The 19,233-nt window shown below is 48.0% G+C and overlaps 1 protein-coding gene across 11 annotated transcripts in view; it reads left to right on the forward strand.

The window, feature by feature from the left end:
• Positions 1–19,233, forward strand: part of PPP1R12B (protein phosphatase 1 regulatory subunit 12B) — a 131,577-nt gene that overhangs the window by 88,962 nt on the left and 23,382 nt on the right. The window contains exon 20 of one of the 11 annotated variants that reach the window (XM_085082816.1): positions 15,440–15,946. The exons of the other annotated variants lie outside the window; for them this stretch is intronic. Coding sequence (XP_084938942.1) covers positions 15,440–15,931 — 492 coding nt within the window. The 3' untranslated portion in view covers positions 15,932–15,946. Of the gene's footprint in view, positions 1–15,439; positions 15,947–19,233 lie in introns of those variants that run through there. 11 annotated transcript variants of the gene reach the window in all.

A 19,233-nucleotide genomic window follows, 5' to 3' on the forward strand; every position in this document is an offset into this window, starting at 1 on the left:
GGCTGCTCTCTCTATTGGTGCAGTACTTCACCCTTCAGCCTGGCTCTGAGCTTCTGTTTACAGCTCTGGGAAAACATATTGTTTGTGCCTAAAGCTAAGTGATCCAAGTGGGTTATGTGACTACAGAGTTACAGCTAAATGCCTTCAGGTGAATTCCTCTAATTCACCAAGTTGCTGAATTACGAAGGTGTAATGTGAAGCAGTGATGGGGATGGGGATGAGTAACACAAAACCAGCTAAAATCTGATCTGCGAGTACTGGGAAGATGAAGCAAAACAGCAGGTCCTCCAGGAATGGTTTCCAAGGTCACAGACTCATAAGTATTTAAGGTAACTTTATGCTTTAGCATCTTGTTTAGTAGATTGCTGTCAGACTTGTGGTGCAGTCCAAGGTGACTGATCTCTCTCGCTTGTCATCAAGTCATTCCTCTGCAGCCATGGGCCTGGGGTTGGCCCTGCAGCAGCAGCCACCCACAGCTCCCTTGGCTGCTGCTGGCATTGCTGGGAGGCCTGTGCATTCAGTTCAGATGATACCAGTTTACCCCAGGCTCCTCTTCCTTTGCCCACATGGCAATTATTGCACAGGGCTCCCGGGATCCTCTTGCTTTCTTCCCAGAAGGAGCTGGGACCAGTGTGATAGATAGGGTGGCAGCAGGATCCATGACACATGTGTGCTTCTCTCCAGTGCTGTGTGGACACAGCACAGCCACTCTAGGGAGTGCTCACTTCAGAGTGGCTGTTAGCCCAGACCTGCTGGCCTGAGGGGCAGCATTGTCCTGGACCATATCCCAAAGACAGAATAAATCTCACTATTGTTTTATGTCTAATTGTGTTTATAATTTTTGGCTTTTTAAAGGTTGACAGTGTATGGTTGTGCTTACACATGTAATGGAGCATCCTGTCACTTTTTGTGGGAAACTGTCAAAATCTGTCACCTTACGATGTATTCAAAACTATGGAAAGGAGAAATATCTCTGACTGCTGAACTACTTGGAGCAGGTTCTGGGCCCCTCTGGGAGTTGATGATTGTACCTTAGTGTCAGTCATCCAGAGGGCTGGGGGAGGATGTCTCTCCTCACATGATTGAAGTCATCCTCCAAAAAATCTGATCTGCTGAATTAAAATTCCTGCCTACAGCGGTAGATGTCTGGGTGAGCCTTAATGGCTGTGTCATGGTGATGCCTTGGAGAAGGGGGACTGGGGCAGTGAGAGGGAGCTACAGCACATGGAACTGGGATGTATCATGCTCGGGCCCTGTCTGGCCCTTTTCCCCAGTGTGATGGGGAATTGCCATCTGGAGCACTGCATTATTGGTCTCAGCACAAGAAGGATGTGGAGCTGCAAGAGAGAGTCCAGAGGAGGCCATGGAGCTGCTCCAAGGGCTGGAGCCCCTTTGCTCTGCAACCAGGCTGGGAAGATGGGGATGTTCAGCTTAGAAGAAGCTCCAGGGAGACCTTAGAGCCTCTTCCAGTGCCTAAAGTGGCTCCAAGAGAGCTGGAGAGGGACTTTGGACAAGGATCTGGAGTGACAGGACAAGGGGAAATGGTTTCCCACTGCCAGAGGGCAGGGATAGGTGGTATATTGGGAAGGAATTGTTCCCTGTGAGGGTGGGGAGGCCATGGCACAGGGTGCCCAGAGAAGCTGTGGCTGGAAGTGTCCAAGGCAAGCTTGGACAGGGCTTGGAGCAGCCTGGGATAGTAGAAAGTGTCCCTGCCCATGGCAGGGGTTGGAATGAGATGAGCTTTAAGGTCCCTTCCAGCTCAAATCAGTCTGTGACTCTAGTATTCCATGGATGCTTCTCTGTGGCAAAGCCCCTGTGAAGCTGATTGTCCTTATCTCCTGCCATCCTGTGCAGGATGCTGCAGTCCCACATTTATGTAGTAAATTATTTATCTCCCAGACATGTCCAGAAGGACCAAAAACAGAAGCTGTATTGCCTCATGGCTAACAGAGAACTCATGAGTAATCTAAATTTGTTTGGAAAATTGAAGTAAAATTCTCTGGCGATAAAGTATCATTTGGAAACAACCACTGTAGGAAAAATGGTATGTTGCTGTGATGTGTGGTGATGTTGTTTGTCCCCTGTGTCTTTAAAAGGTCACTTTTTGTTCAGAGTTTATATCCTCCCACATGCTTCTCTTCAGAAAAAGCCTCATGTTTGGAAAGTCATTGTTAGTTTTGTGCTCTTGGACATGAAGTTCCCCTATGAGAAGTAACATTATTTAGCAGAAGCTGCTTCATTATTTGATATGTCAAAATGTTGAATTCTTAAGCTGCAGAACTCCTTCTGGCAGGAATTTCCCACCTGCACTACTTAATTTACACTTCATTGTTCATTATAGAGAGCCTGTAAGAAAGATGGAGAGGGACTTTTTACAAGAGCATGTAGTGACAGGACAAGGTGAAACAGCTCCCCACTGACAGAGAAGAGGTTTAGATCAGGTATTTGGAAAAAATTCTTCCGTATGAAGGTGGGGAGGCCCTGGCACAGGGTGCCCAGAGAAGCTGTGGCTGCCCCTGGATCCCTAGAAGTGTCCAAGGCCAGGCTGGACAGGGCTTGGAGCAACCTGGGATAGTGGAAGGTGTCCCTGCCCATGGGAGGGGGTGGAACAGGATGAGATTTGAGGTGCCTTCAAACCCTGGCCATTATGTGATTCAGCAGTACCTAGCAGGTACCCAATGCTGGACACTGTTGTGGGTGAGTTTGAGGGGGTGTTTTACATTATATAGACTTTTCATTGCTCTTAGATTTCATCTTTGGCAGTGGACATAACCTTCTGAACCCCAACGTCCTGCTGGTGAGGAATGGTCAGAAATAAGTTTGAAGCACAGTTAGATGCCAGTGTGTTGAAGTTACAGATTTGCCTGGCCAGTGGCACTGGAGTATTTTTGTGTGTCAGCTGTTCACTTCCACAGCTGAGCTGACAGACAGGTTTTACTGCCATGGAGTGGCTGTGGTGAGTACAGAGAATCTGATGAATGTAGATAAAGAGCAGAATGGATCATGACTATTGTGAGTGCCCTGAAATTTTTATTTCTCTATGTCATATTTTGGAAAGCCCCTTAGATTGAAATAGCTGTTTCCATCCGGTGCTTGTACTGCTGTTTGCTTTCTCAGCTTCCCTGACATGGCCTGTTCATAGCTGTGCAAATTGCTGCTGTGTTCTTCCTTGTAAGAAATCTGGATTTGAAGAGGAACACTTGCTTGAGTGCAACTGCCAGACAGCTTTCCCTGGAAAATATTATGTTCCAACACTACTTTATCCTTAATGGTTGTAACTGGGTAAAATCACTTGATTTTTGGCATGAGCAATGCTCAAATTGGACTTGTGAGTGGACAGAGCAAAGCATCTCTCTGGATTTTCTGAAGCCTGTCCAGAGAAGGGCAACAGAGCTGGAGAAGGGTCTGGAGTACAGTTCTGATGAGGAGAAGCTGAGGGAGCTGGAGAGGCTCAGCCTGGAGAAAAGGAGGCTCAGGGGGAACCTTCTGGCTCTGCACAACTCCCTGATATGAGTGGGCAGCTGGGGGTGGGGTCAGGCTCTGCTCCCAGGGAACAGGGACAGGACAAGAGGAAAGGGCATCAAGTTGCCCCAGGGGAGGTTCATGTTGAATATGAGGAAAGATTTCTTCCCTGAAAAGGGTGGTCAGGCCCTTGCACAGGCTGCCCAGGGCAGTGGTGGAGTCACCATCCCTGGAAGTGTTTGAAAACATGTAGATGTGGCACTTGGGGACATGGTGTAGTGGTGAACACGGCAGTGCTGGGGGAACAGTTGGACTCAAAGGTTTTTCCAACAATCCTTGATCCTGTGATTCTGTGATTTTATTGTGATGCTTTCTTTGAGCAAAGCACGGTATTGAGTTCAGGAAAGAAGCCCCACTGTGAAAAGGCAGAGCCAGGTTTTGGGTGGAATAAAGCAAGTTCTCCATGGGCATGAGACCAATCTCTGGTGTACAGACCTGGCCAGAATTATGGCATGACAATAAGCAATGCTGGGGCTGCCTCAGGACTTGTGCCTCTGGCTGCATTTACAGCTTTGAATGGAATCCTGTCTGTGATCTCAGAGACATTTACGTTTTGCAAAGCTGCCACATCTGTCCCCTCCAACAGGAGCCTGTTGTGGCGCTGGTTTGTTGTTGCTGGTTATTGCCATCGTTGCCACCCATTTCTGTAACCTCTCACTGTCAGCCTGTGTCAATAGGAGGTTTAGGCTGGATGTTAAAAAAGGGTTCTTCCCCCAGAGGGTCTTGGGCATTGAACAGGCTCTCCAGGGAATGGTCACGGCCCCAAGGCTGCCAGAGCTCCAGGAGTGTTTGGACAATGCTCTGAGGCCCAGGGTGGGATTGTTGGGGTGTCTGTGCAGGGCTAGGGGTTGAATGTGATCCTTGTGGGTCCCTTCCAGCTCAGGTTATTCTGTGACTCTAAGAAATACTGTTTAATTCAGAGAGGGAATATGAACATCTGTGGGCTCTATCAGAAACATTTCTGCCTTTTATACTCTCAAACTGTGGGTTTGTCTACCCCCTCCAGGCCCTCCTTCAGGTTCCCTGTGCCTTTGCTCTAGAAGTACAGTTCTAGATTGGTTTACTGGGCTTGTCCTGAGCTTTATCTTCAAATGATGTTGAACTCAAGACAGTGAAACCAACTGCCTCTCTGCAACCTTTACTTTAGATCCAGTTCTCCCCCTCTGAAGTTAAGGATGTCCCCAGACAGGTTGGTGAGCAGTCCAGCTTCTCGTCCTGCTGTACCTGCTGGATTTGAGTGTCCAGTGTACCTCACCTGTTCTTCCAAAAACTCAGTTCTGCTTCACAGAACTGCTGGAAGACATTTCTCCTGCATGCAGAATTGGGCACACGGAGGTGCTAAAATAATGTTTCCCTGCTGAGAATGGTGCTTTTTGAACTATCTTCACCCTTGCTTTTTAATATCTCTATTTCTAAGAAAGGCAAAATAACTTCGAAATTTTATATTTAAAATGTGCTATTCTCAGCCCCCACTAAAATGATCTGCGTGTGCTGCTCAGTGCTAATCCAGGTGTGTCTAAGGCGTGGTGCTTCCTTCTTTTTTATGATAAATTTGGAGATGGGAATAAAAAGTGGGAAAGGAATGATGCTGTAGGTGCAATTACAGACTCTTAGCTGCTATGTGTGTGTTTGGGAGGAGAGGAAGACCCTTTCCTTCTTCCTAACTGCATGGTACCCCAGCAGATCTGCTCCTGGGAGTCCTGCTCCATGCACTGCGGATGGAAGTGTTCCCTCCTCCAGTTTGGATTCCATTTATGGAAAACTGCAGCAGAGCCTGCACATCCCATTTACAGCACAGCCCCTGCCTGACTGTGTTGCTTTGCTCTAGTCCTTCAGCCCAGCATAACCCTGTCTGCCTTCTGCAGTGCTAAATAAACCCTGCAAGCTGCATTTGACCCTGGGAAAGTTTGAGGTTAGTTTAAAAGTTACTTATTTACAGTAGGGTTTATATATGATGTACAGTTGCTGTATAGCAGCTATTATTATTGTTTTTAATAATAATAATAATTTGAATTATTATATCTTGAGATAAAGTTCCATTAAATAAGCTAAAGCAAATCCCCAGAAGTACAAATTGTAGATTAGAGTACAAGTAATGTTTTAATAACTTATTTTAAAGGTAATAGGTGTTGGCCTTGTTACTGCTAAAGAAATTCATACATATGTGTTGATACAACCATATAGAGACAGCTCCTTAGCTGTTCTGTACACACAGTTCCTTGGCTATACTTGCTGTATAGCACATTAATTTCTGTAATCCAGCAGCTCCTCAATTCCCCATGACTATGCTGCAGGAATAATAATCTATATTTTTGAGCCAGTTTTCAGTTCTCTCCCTGTACAAATACATACTTGGTCAAAATTACCTGCTCATGCTACCTACAGTGTCATGAGAATGCGACTGTTAGAAGCAACGGAGCTGAGTAAATTTTCTAGATTGAAAAAGACCAACTGAGCACAAAAAACAACCAACCAACTGGTACCATCGTCCCCTGGGCCTGCAGTCCAGTCTTTCTCCTGCTCTGTAAGCATCTCTATAGCAGTGGAAATTCTGACTCTATTCTCTAGAACCCATGAGGGTCGTTCAATGGTAAATGGGTTTTTTATGTTTAAACTGAGTTTCTGGCACAGGTTACCCAGAGAAGCTGTGGCTGCCTCATCCCTGCAAGTGTTTAAGGCCAGGCTGGAGCAATCTGGTGGAAGGTGTCTCTACCCATGGCAGGGGTTGGAACAAGATGAGCTTTAAGATCCCTTCCAACCCAAACCATTCTGGGGTTCTCTTTTTTTCTGGATATTTTACAGAACTACTTTAAGCCGAGAAACATTATTTTTTGGACACATAATGGATTTGTAGCCTGGCTCTTGGAAACAACTGCCTGTTTATTTTGTTCCATTTCTTCAGAGAAGTGTCATGAGAATAAATGCAGTTTTACAGTTGATTTAGGTATTGCATAAAATTACAGATTTCAGTGATTCCCTGGACCAGCACATGACAGACAAACAGCATGTTCTGCTCCTGCAGTGGGAAACCCAGAAGGAGAGGGTTTGGAAGATTTGTTTATTTGGAAAGCAAACAGCTGAACTTTGTAGAAGGAGGTGCCAGCAGGTACCAGAAGTGTCTGGGGTGGCGTGATGTGATTGGGGAGTTGTCTGCTTCACAAAGAAAAGGGAGCAGAGTGGGCTCAGTGATAGGCTGGGGGCTCAGCCTGGAGAAAAGGAGGCTCAGGGGGGACCTTCTGGCTCTGCACAACTCCCCAACAGGAGGGGACAGCCGGGGGGGGTGGGGGTTGGTGTCAGGCTCTGCTCCCAGGGAACAAGGGACAGGACAAGAGAAAATGGCACCAAGCTTCACTAAGGGAGGTTCAGGTTTGATACTGAGGAAAATTTCTACCCTGAAAGGGTGGTCAGGCCCTGGCACAGAGTGCCAAGGGCAGGGGTGGAGTCACCATCCCTGGAAACGTTCAGAAGATGTGTGGATGTGGCACTTGGGGACATGGGTTAGTGGTGAACAGGCAGCGCTGCGGGAATGGTTGGATCTTAAAGGTCATTTCCAGCCTCATTGCTTCTGTGATTCTGTGACTGGTTCAAAGGAAAACACAAAGCCTGTTGCCTGCCTCTCCCTCTTGCTGCTCATCCAGTTGGGATGAGCAGCAATTCACAGGTAGCTGTGCAGTCCCATGTTCTTGCATCACTTGGCCCAGCACAGGAGAGGGTCACAGCAAGGGTTGTGCCACCCCTGTGACCCCATCCTCAAAGGTTGTGTCATAGTCCCATCTGTTCCTTGCCCTGAGGCCAGCAGGGAAGGAAGGCACATCTGTGTGACTGAATCCTTCCACCCTCCCAATCAGGATCAGTGTGACAGTGTCTAAGGTGCCTGTTGGGAATGGTCCCCAGGAACATCCAGTGGTACCTGGAGGAGCCTTGGTTGGCCATGGACAAGATGATGCCAGAGACCTTCCCCCTGCTTGGTGATCACAGGGTTGTGTGCCAGGGCAGGGAGGTCCCTGGCTGGGAATAACTTAACTTAGCAGGGAGGCTCTGGGGAAGGTCACAGTGCTGAGAATGTCCTGGTGCTGTGTGGGCCCAGTTTGTGTTTTCTGCCCCAGCCAGGCCCTGTGTAGCTGGAGACACCATGGTGCTCCCTGGGACGAGCCTGCGCTGGGAGATAGGAGAGGTTTGGCCGCAGATGGAAGAACTCAACTGGATGGGAAGGAATTCAGTGAAGTATGTGGTAAACCTGGTGTGGAAAATGACAGCTAGGACTTTCAAGATATAGTTTTGGGATAATTTGTTCGAAAAATACCAACTACTCTCATTCTTCAAGTTGTATTAGAATTCTGGTCTCCCAAGAGAGCTTTTCCTCCTTTGCACTCAGAGAACATGCCGTGGGCTTGCATCACCCTGAGCATCACTGCAGCTCTGGCTTTAACTCCCAGGTTTGTTTCCCATTTTTGTCTGCTGCAGGATGGAATGTTACAGTGCTGCCGACATTTATTTTACCAGCATCGTGTTCTGTAGGTGAAGGTTTTCAACACAGATAAAAGGAGTGTTGTCGCTGTTGAGCCACTAGCAGAGAAGAAGAACCCAGATTCTCAGCGTGGCATAGAAAAAGCGCTTTATTATTTTGAATCCAACATATATATAGACTTTCCAGAGGTCACCCAGATTGGTCAGTCAGAAACCTCCCCCTAGGCCTGATTGGCCAGGCCTGAACTGTCCAAATCTTGAGACACTGTAACAACATCCAAACTTTGTTTATAAAACACAGGAGAATGTTCTCATGGGAAAGACCTGTGCTAGCCACAGAGTATATGTATTTTCCTCTCAAATATTTAGCTCAGGGTTTCATCCTATTCCTGGTGCATCATTTTCATGGATATGAGTTCTCCTGTCTAACTAATTTTAAAAATGGAGTACAAACACAGATAATCATCACCAAGGAAAGGAGAGGACAGGTATCTGAATGAAAATGGAAGTAGCAGAATCTGCTGAGATGGAAGGGACCCACAAGGACCATCAAGTCCAACCCCTAGCCCTGCACAGACACCCCAACAATCCCACCCTGTGCCTGGGAACATCGTCCAAACACTCCTGGAGCTCTGGCGGCCTTGGGGCCATGACCATTCCCTGGGGAGTCTGTTCAGTGCCCAGCACCCTCTGGGGGAAGAACCTGACTGCTTTTTGGGTGAAGGTATCTGAAGAGTGATGATAGCCAAGACCACAGCTCTATCTATGGGAATGCACTCTTTCATGTAAATATGGGAAAGTCATAATGCTATTGTATAGTTGTGCTGCCATAGTCCAAGATGAGAAGAAACTTTAAGGTGATTTTGCCCGGAAGTAGGCCAGAGCATGAAGTCAGCATCTGGACAGGGGATTGTGTGCAGTGATTGTGGAAATGCTCATGGAAGATGATTTTTGTGCACGCCTTTTTGAAAACTGTATAAATATTCCTTAGTAAAGTACACAGCACCACAGAGCATGGACCAGCCTGGTTCCAACTGAGGAATCTCCTGAACAGACAGGAACAGTCGGATCTAAACAACAGCCTTGAACATGACAGAGCTCAGGCTGTGAGGAATAGCAGCATGGTGAAGGAGAGTCATGTTTCTTCCTTCCACTGGGGATTACTTGAAAGTAAAGTGTACAAAACAGCAGAAGGAAACCCCTAAATCGACATTTATTGGAATAATGCTGAAACCTGCCATGTTTTGCTGTATTGCATCTCCTGCTCCTCTCTTCTCCTGGCTAATGAAGCCTCCCCTTATCTCTAAAATGAGTTACTGGCCATGTAGCTGTGCTAGTCTGTGTGAGATCTTCACTGGGTCACTAAATAATTAGTAAGGAATGGCTCAGGTTGTATTTTGGGTTTGAGCTGTGAGTTCTCTACCAAATGTTCATTTTGGAGCTTTCCTGCCCCTCCTCAGCAGAAACGTGACTGTGGAGGGATGTGAGAGTGGTTTGTTTGGGACTGGATGGGAGGGGAAGCCAAACACTGCAATTTAGAGCTGTGTAGCACCGCCTTGGTGACTAAGCTGGGCTTTGTCAGCCCTAGAGCTGGGATTGGGACACTCTGGTGCACTGCCAGCCAGTTTGCCCAGTTTCACTTACACTGTCTTGAAACTCCAGAAACTGAGACTGGCGTGAAAAGATCACCCTGTGTGCAGGGTCTATAAATATGCATTTTAAATGTCTGAATTACCTTGTTGTACAGGAGAGCCAGGCTCCAGGCACAGAGAGAGGTGTGTGATGAGTGCAACAGATGGAGGCTGGAAAGATCAAGGTCCTGCCCCAGCCTCCTGGAGCAGCAGCGTGCCTGTCACTGCCTCCTTGTGTGTCTGGACTTCATTTCCTTACCTTGAAAGGGGAACGCAGAGATTACCAGACAGAATTTGACCTCTCCAAACCTTTTTTCCCTTTCCTGCAGTCAGTGGATAATGAGTCCCCTCCTTCCTCATGATGAAGTATTGAGAAACCTGATCTCACCATGACTTTCTTAGAGCAGGAAAATCTGGCAGCCCCATCTCCTGCTCTCCCTGGTTACATGGTGATGCTGCATTGCCCCTGGAGAGTGAACATGCTGGCTGGCAGGAGGAATTACTGTAGCTGCTATTCCAAGCCCCTTCCCCAGCTCTGTGCCAGTGACATTACCCACGTGCCAAGCAGGGTGCAAAAAGGGGCAAGATTTCAGGGCAATGCAGCCCTGCTATCTATAGAATAGTATCTATTTTTATATAGATACTATTCTGCACTTCACAGAATTGTTTGAATTGGAAGAGACCTTAAAGCTGATCTCACTCTACCCCACTGCTGTGGACAGGGACATCTTCCACTAGACCAGGTTGCTCCAAGCCCTGTCCAATCTGGCCTTGGTAGGAAATGTTTGATATTAAGTAGATGTGGAGCTGGAGCAGGATACACCCTGCTGATGGGGTGGCAGGACATTCACCTGCTCTAGGTGACCCCACCTTGACAGGGATTGGACTGGATGATCTCCAGAGATCCTTTCCAATCCCAGCCTTTCTGTGAGCTTCTGTGAGCTTGTTGGGGGGCATTTTTCAAATGAACATCCCATGGGCCTATTTCAGTGGGACATGAGGGGCACATGCCTTTGCAGGGAGCTATTCTGCCACTTAAGTGAGCTTGTACAGCAGCAGAGCTTGGCAGAGAGCTGGGAGTTTGGGAGAGGTACGTGCTCTCCACACCCTCTGTCCTTTCCTCCGAGCTCCTCTCCCTCCTCTGATTCCAAATGCTCCCTTGAACCAGTGTACAGTACACAAGCTCTGTGCCGCCCTTCCACAGCTCAAACAGGCTTATGAGCAAACAACAAAAATCCTGTTGTGCTGCCGGAGTGTGTCCTCCCTTTCATGGCATGAGCTGCTCCATGGCCTTTAAATCATCTCCCTTTGTCGCAGCCACACACGCCTCCTGGAATTTAGGCTTTGCAAAGTGCCGTCAGCTCGCCTCCAACATCCCACTCACAGCTCACCAGGCCTTGGGAGCTCGGGAGGGATTTTCTCTTCTCCCCCTTTCTACTTCTTTTCCTTTTTTTTTCCTGCCCAAATCCCAAAACCAATCCCAAACCCAATTTGGCAGCCCAGATCCCAAGCTGAAAGTGAATCGCTGCTGCTGGCTGCCCTCCAGCATTCCTCGCGGAGCGAGTCAGGATCTGGAATGTCAGAATGTCAGAAGGCAGCGGCGGGAGGGACGGGAGAAGCCTGTGCGTGGGTAAGGGCGACGGGGGGGAGGAGGAGGAGGGAACAAAACCCAACTTCAACCGGACTGCCCCTTTCCAGACCAGCGTTTGTTCCTGATTTATGCTTTTGTGTTTCACTTAAAACATGCAGCTCGGTGCAGCAAGGGCAGAGCTCGCGGCCGCGCTCCGGAGTAAATCAGGGTTTGCTTTTCCCTTCGGTTTTTTTAGCTTTTTTTGGCAAAGGCTTCGTGTCTAGATAAATCCAGCCAGTTTCCAGCTCTCTCCTTGAGCTGGGAGTTTCTGCCTCCTGCAGTTCTGGGCAGAGGTTGATCCCTCTGGTGCTGTGGCACGCTCTGGACGAGGGGAAATGTCCTTTTGCGGAGAAGTCGGGACGGGGCCCAGGCGGTGAGGCTGGCACAGAGCAGCGCCCGGCACTGGAGCACAGCGAGTCCTTGACACCTTCTCTGCTTCTGCTCGGACAAGAAACATTGTGGAGCTTCAGCTCTTCCTGCAGCAGATTAATGCCTAAAATTATACACCCTAAACAGCAGGGTTTAATTACCAGAGCTGTGAATAGTTTAATTAGTTTGTTCTGACCTTGGAAGAAGGACCTGCCCAGCGCTGTAGAGCGACAGGAGAGCAAGACTGGTGTTGCTTCTCACAGACACCCAGCCCGCAAGGCCATGTCGTCCCTGTACACCAGGAGTAAGGAATATACTCGCAGCAGGAAGGCTCAGTCAGACTCTCCCCCGTCCTCTCCTTCCCCGATCGCAAAGACACTCAGAGTAAGCAGCTTTTTCCTTTCTGTATTACTCTGCTCAGCACGTGCTCTGATCAGAGCCCGGTGGTGGTGGTTTGTTGTCTTACTCTTGGAGAACTGTGGCTGTGGTTTCCTTTGGAAAGAGGATGGTTTAAATGAAACTTGGGATGGTGCCTCTGCAGCAACAGGTCTTAAGCAGCTGCCAGAGTCCCTGCACTGTGATTAGCTGTGTTGGTGGTATAGGGAATTGCTGGGATGGTCATTTCACCCTGTCCTGGAACATGGCTCTCCTGCTAGGCTGTTGCTGGATGAAAACCTCCCTGGTGAAAATGAGGCAGAACCTGACCAGCTTGTTAAACTGCACTTTTTTCATAAACACTTTGGTATCGCTGGTGAAATGTGTTCAACTTTCACCCTGGAGCTGAGTTTGCCTGGGCTGTAGCTAAATAATTCCAACACCACAAAAAATTTAAGAAAACCATCTGTAGCAGGAGGCAAGTCAAGGTAGTACTCCCCAGGGTTTGTACTCCCCAAACTAGCGCTGCTATCCGCCTCTCCCAAGGTGTTGGAAAGTTGGGAATGCTTCTTAACAGTATTGCTGATAGCTCCCGAGTCATGGGAAAAGCTGTCACAAACTCACTGGGTCTGTATCATTGTACAGGCAGCCTCTTCACAATCAAGAATTATTATGCTGGAGTCAAAGCCTAGAGGAATTAGTTTTTAACAGCCAGGCTAATTTTAGATGGGAGCATTAAATTAATCCCAGCACTGGTATTTGGTCAAATCAGATATGCATTGTCTGTTCTGTTGGAAGGGACAGATCTTGGTCTGGAAAAAGTACTGACCAAAATATTTGAGTTTTAACACACTGTTGTGGCATTAATGGAAGCACTTCCTGACCTCAGGAACTTCAGCCTTGAGGCTTCTGTGGCTGCTGGTTGCCCTGGGCTGTTAACTGTAATCAGGAGCAGGTTGTTTCTTCCCTCTGCAGCTGGGGTGTCTTTGGGATGGTTCAGATAATCTAAAATTAGCCCCCTGTGGGCTTGGATGGGCTTCCCGCAACAGTGCTTACCATTCCTCAATAAGGGGCCACAGTATTGATCACCAGTCTGAAAACAGATGGGGAACCATTCCAATGTGCTGGAAACGGTTTATTTTCTTTCAAACCCCAAGTTTTTAAGGTCAGACATGTTCAGACAGACTCATTTCTCCCACTTATGCATCTGGGCATATGAGTGAGAGACAAGCATCTGACAAGAGCCTTGAGCTGTGCTCAGAGCAGACTGACAGGAGGGGCAGAGTTATGGGGGGACTGAAGAGTCCTGGGGGTCCACGGGTGTTGGAGGAAGTGGTGGGAGCTCTCCAGTGGGTAGAGAAAGGTGGTTCTGGTTTCTCTGTCCATAACCACAATGGGATTTACAGGCTCGTGGGGGGCTGTGGGTATTGGAGAAGGTGGTGGAACTCCTCAGGTGATTACAGAAAGGTGCCAGGTGGGAATCAGAGGGCTTGTAGAAGAGATTGTTGTGGCAGTGAGGTTTTGATGAAAACCAACACATGAGCATGGAAATTCTTGCAGTGGTAAGGCAATGCCAGCTGTGGCTACACAGCATCTGTAGAGAAAAACCCGGTGGGGAATGCAGCAGCATCGACTCAGTCAGTGTAGGAAACAGCCCTGGTGCTATCTGGGTTATGGAAATAGCCCATGCCTTAAAAGGCTAATTAGGGAAGGATTGACTTAAGGCTAAAACAAGGATCTGAGTTAACTCTTTCTCCAAGACAATGTAATTTTGCCACAAGCAAGAGAAATAACAGAGTTTGGTTTATGCTGGGTTTGTCCCATGTGTTTATCTCTCCCACCCACTCCGTCATGCCCACAGCAACAGGCTGGTGCCAGGAGGAGCCACCACCCTTCATAAACCAGGCAGGAATGTTACATCTTGGAGTCTTTTATCTTTCCATCTAGTCAGGGTTGATACCAGCAGAGCTGTGGGCTCTAAACGTTCCCAGCTGAGCAGGGATGTGAGCACACATGGTGCAGACAGGGAGAAAACTCTTGAAGCACCAGGCAGAGCAAAGGAGGTTTGACTTACTAGAGGTATCAGTGCCAAACAGCTGAAATGAATGTTATTTGCCAAGCAGTTTCCCATGGCATTCCCTCTGCACTGGTGCTGCTCCTTGGAATGCTCCTCCTTAGGAGTTAGGAGGGGTTTTTCTACCTTTGATTGATGGGAACTCCCCAGATGCACAGCTAAGGGTGGGGGTGGAGGGGGGCACTTTGCAGTGAACTCATGCAATCCATAGGAGAGGGAATATCCCTGCACAGGAGGTTGTGATGACAGTGGGGTGTTGGTGTGTGACTCCCCGTGCCAGGTCAGCACCGTCCCATTGCCCCAGGACCTCCACAAGCTAAAATATCCAAATCTGCTTAAATCCCCCAGGGTAAGTGTTGCTTTAATGAGGATCTTCCTCAGAAGAGGAAACTCAAACCCCTTTGAAATCAGTTCAGATGGTCCTGTTATTTGGCATGAGCATCAGATGTTTGGCAGTGGGTACCTTTTCAGCACGTTTTGCACCATCATGATTTAGCTTGAGACAGTTTCTCTTCCAGAAAAAAATAATATTCAGTTCCAAGGTTGTAATAGGAAGCCAGTGGCATGAAACCTATTGTGTGCATTTAAGCAAGTAAATGACAGGATTGGAATGGTGAGAGTGAAGGCAAGGGCTGAATTTCATTCTATTTTTATTCCTATTAGTGCTGGGCTAGTTATATTTTCGTAAGAAGTACCATGTAGTTTGTGTTTAGGCTTATCCATCTGGTTGTTCTGGTACTTTATAACCCTTGTGCTTCTCCTCAGGATATTGGTTAGGTAGGAAAATGAAAGTTAAGGAGAGTGCATGCTCCCAACTTACTGCAGAGATTGCAATTGCAGCTTTTCAATTGTGTCCCACCTCTTTGTCAAACCTACCCTTTTTTATAAACTGCTCCTTCTTGATTTGTTAGATGATATTTTTTGCTGTAAAAAAACCATTGAAACTTAAAATTGTCATTGATGTGTGTGGGCTGCTGGTTCAGTAGTGGCTGCATCTGTGTGGCTGCCATCACTTAGAGTCCCAGACTGGTTTGGGTTGGAAGGAATCTTAAACCCCATCTTGTCCCACATCCTGCCATGGGCAGGGACACCTTCCACTATCCCAGGTTGCGCCAAGGCCTGTCCTTGCGCACTTCCAGGGATCCAGGGGCAGCCACAGCTTCTCTGGGCACCCTGTGCCAGGGCCTCCCCACTCTCACAGGAAGAATTCCTTCCCAACATCCCATCTATCCCTGCCCTCTGGCAGTGGGAAGCCATTTCCCCTTGTCCTGGCACTCCAGATCCTTGTCCAAAGTCCCTCTCCAGCTCTCTTGGAGTCCCTTTAAGCACTTGAAGGGTTCTAAGGTCTCCTTGGATCCTTCTCTTCTCCAGCTGAACAACCCCATCTCTCCCAGCCTGGCTCTAGAGCAAAGGGGCTCCAGCCCTTGGAGCAGCTCCATGGCCTCCTCTGGACTCTCTCCAGCAGCTCCACATCCTTCCTGTGCTGGAACCCCAGGGCTGGAGGCAGCTCTGCAGGTGGGGTCCCACCTGAACAGGGCAGAGGGGCACAATCCCCCCTGCCCTGCTGCCCATGCTGGTGGATCAGCCCAGCACATGGGGGGTTTCTGGGCTGCCAGAGCATGTGGCCAGGGCATGTTGAGCTTCTCATCCACCAACACCACCAAGTCCTTCTCCCCAGGGCTGCTCTCTGTCCATTCTCTGCCCAGCCCAGTTGTGAAGTGGCCACTTGATGGTTGCTACTTGCTTCTCCAGAGATTCTGTCTAATTCTTGTTCTGTGCATGCTCACAATTTCACTCCAAGGCACTTTGCCTCTGATGTTAGATTGCTCCCTCGTTAAGCCACCTTCAGAACATATAGCCTGAGCTTTCCAGCTGAATTTTTATCAGGAAAGGTTCAGTAATAAAGCTCTAAGTGTATGCACTGGTCTGCTCTGATTGATTTTATTCTCCCTTTCACTGGAGCATCTGAAGGAGCCGCGCTGGGTGAAATACGGGATGCAGGAGCATCACCTTTTATGGGCCTTATGTTTTCACCAAGTCACTTGATAGTAATACTTGTGTGTAAAAGGCAGCAGTTCCCAAATCACTGTCTCTGTTAATGAGCCCCCACATGGAGTCTGTGGTGCTCTGAGCAGTGCTCTGGGCACTGATTACCATGGCAGCAAACGCACCGAGGCTGGCTGTGATTGTGTACACACGTACGTCGGGAAGGCAAAGCAAATCTTACAGCAGAAAGAAAAGCTAATGCACAAAAATGTGCGTGGCTGAGCTGCAGGTGCTCAGCATGCAAATCACACCAACAGGGTTGGTGTTCATGTATGAGTGATCATAGAATCACAGAGTCTTAGAATGGTTTGGTTGGAAGGGACCTTAAGGCTCATCTCATCCCACCCCTGCCATGGGCAAGGACACCTCCCACTCTCCCAGGTTGCTCCAAACCCTGTCCAGCCTGACCTTGGACACTTCCAGGGATGGGGCAGGAAGAACTTCTTCCTAACATCTGACCTGAATCTCTTCTCTCTTACTTTAAAACTGTCCCCCCATTTGTCCTGTCACTTGCCAGTGTAAAACATCAATGTCCCAGAGTACTGGGAGGTCATTAGAAATGCCTGGTTGGCTTACAGCCTTCCTTGAGTTTGGAATATAAATGTGTCAGATGGTCACTTCTTGCTCTGTGGTGTTTTTGCAACAGGTACCATCCATTTCAGATACTCCTGGTCACAGGTTTATTCTCACATGGGGTTTTCCTCTATGAATCATTTAACTTGCTGTGCTGCCGTTGCCAATGTGGTAGAGAGCAAAAATTGTTATGAAAATATTTCTCCAGGAAACTTTATATTCCTGGGTTTCCATTTAGTGGTTTGGACTCGTCTGGTTGTGATAAAAGTGATGCTGCATAAATTGAAATGGGATCAAATAAGTTGTCTCATGACAGTTTCTATCTAATTTCTGGATTGCTGACCAGTTACGCAGTGTTTGAGGAAATGATTCCCTTCTCTTCCAGCAGCCAACAAAAAAATGTGGGATACTGAAACTTGAACTTTCAGGCAATTAACCTTCATCTGTGTTCTCCAGCACCCTGCTTTGTTTATCTCTGGTTATTCCATAAGCGTTGTGTTTCTCAGATGGGTATCAGGATCCTTCTGTGTTGTTTGCCCTTGGGGGATTTTTGAGTTTTCCTCTGTAGATGTCCATATCTGGAAGCATGTTGGGAACTTCTGGTCATTCCCAGGGCACCACCCATGAGATGCTCCCTGCTGGGACTCAGTAGCCAGACGATGGTCCTGCATCTGGTTGTATAAATAAGATAGGTCAGGGCACGTGCTGTGACCCGTGGGGTGTCCCTGAGGCTGAAGTTCCTTCAGCTCTCCTCCCTCCCAAGCAGCAGAATTGATCCAAGCCAAAACTGGAGCAGGGAGTCTGTTAACTATTAAAGGCTCTGAGTGGTCATGGATGATGTGGAAACATCCATGACCAAAAAAGTGGTATAACACTACAGCCTCATTTAAAGCTCCCGTTTGACCCTCAGCTGCCTGGTCAGAGGTGGTGCCTTTAGAGAAGCTGGTTAAGCAGTGGGAGAGCAATCCCTTGGGATAGCTCAGCATTGAAACCACAGCTCATTGCAGGAAGTCAGAAGGTAAGGGGCAACTTGAGGCTCCACCAGAGCAGGGAATCAGTCAGAACTGTAAAAGGCGTGAAAGGAGGAGGAGAAAGAAGATACCCTTGATTTGGGTCAGTTCATGGTACAACAAAACCAGAGACACAGAGGGGGAGGTGCTGGGATGGGAATGAGCAGCCAGAGGAGGGATGGGGAGAGTGGGTGGAACCTCTGTGGGCAGCAAACCACTTCATCCTGCTGAGCTGGAAACCAGTGTTTGCTTCCCTTGCAGGAGCCCACAAGAGTTCTGTTTTTCATACAATGAGCACAAATCCATCAAAAACAGGACTGGAAGAGAGACAGAGCCCAGTTCACCCATTTTCCTGTATACTGGCAGCTCTGCTTGTGCTATTCATGAATAGGTAGTGAACAGAATCATAGAATCGTGGAATCATTAAGGTTGAAAAAGCCCTCTAAGATCACTGAGTCCAAACATTAACCCAGCGCTGCTGGGTGGGGATTGTTCTCTTCTCCCAGGTAACAAGCAACAGGACAAGAGGAAATGGCCTGAGGTTGTCCCAGGGAAGGTTCAGATTAGATGTTGGGGAAAAAATCTTCCCTGAAAGGATGGTCAGACACAGGCACAGGCTGCCTGGGGCAGAGGTGATGTCTCCATCCCTGGAAGTGTTAAAAAAAAACTGTGGATGTGGCACCTGGGGACATGAATTAGTGGTGAATATGGCGGTGCTAGGGTAACATTTGGGCTTGATGACCTTAGGGGGCTTTTCCAGTCTTAACAGTTCTGTGATTCCATGATTCCAGTCTAGTCTCTCTGCCATGTGCTGCCTGTGCTCATAGTGCTATTGTGAGGATGTGGCTGCTGGCTCAGGAAGTATTCACTGGATTGTGGAGTGAACTTGTGGAGTGAACTTCACACTAAAAATTGCCAGGTTGGCTGTTGGCAGCTCTCACCCTCACTGATGGCTCAAGAGATATTTAAGTCCTTGATGAAACACCTGAGAACATCCTGCCAGAGCTTTTGCAGGGCAGGGAAGGGGTTCCTGCAGACCTGTGGTATTCTCATCTGGAAAAAATTTAGGAGCAGAAATCTTTTCCTCTTGTCACTTGGCCGCTCAATTTTTATTTCCTCATGTCTGGAGAGTTTTGTCTAAGATCACGTCTCTTGGCAAAATTAAATTTCTCACCAATAAAATTTGATCCCTTAGAAAAGAAGGAAAAAAGAGCAACAAACCCTGGGTTTCAGAATTTTGGCCTTTCCTAAATTAAAATACTATCCAGCCTGATGTTTTACATGGCGAGTTTTATCCCCAAGAGACATTGGGAATTAACTGCAGCTGCTGGAAAGCCCATGGGCGGGTTTTGGAGCACTGAGCCACAGGCTGACCATGGCACACATGGCATGGAGCAGCATCTGACTGTAGCTTGTTTGGGATGGCAGGAGATGTGGCCATCAGTCCCTCCCAGCTCTCGATGTTTGTTTCTGATTAAATGTGTGGTGTTTGCACTGAAAACGATGGGATCTGCTGCAGCCAGTTGCCAAAGCCAC

Source organism: Lichenostomus cassidix, chromosome 26 (genome assembly GCF_008360975.1).
Source record: "Lichenostomus cassidix isolate B80296 chromosome 26, HeHo_3.0, whole genome shotgun sequence".
Classification (NCBI taxonomy): domain Eukaryota; kingdom Metazoa; phylum Chordata; class Aves; order Passeriformes; family Meliphagidae; genus Lichenostomus; species Lichenostomus cassidix.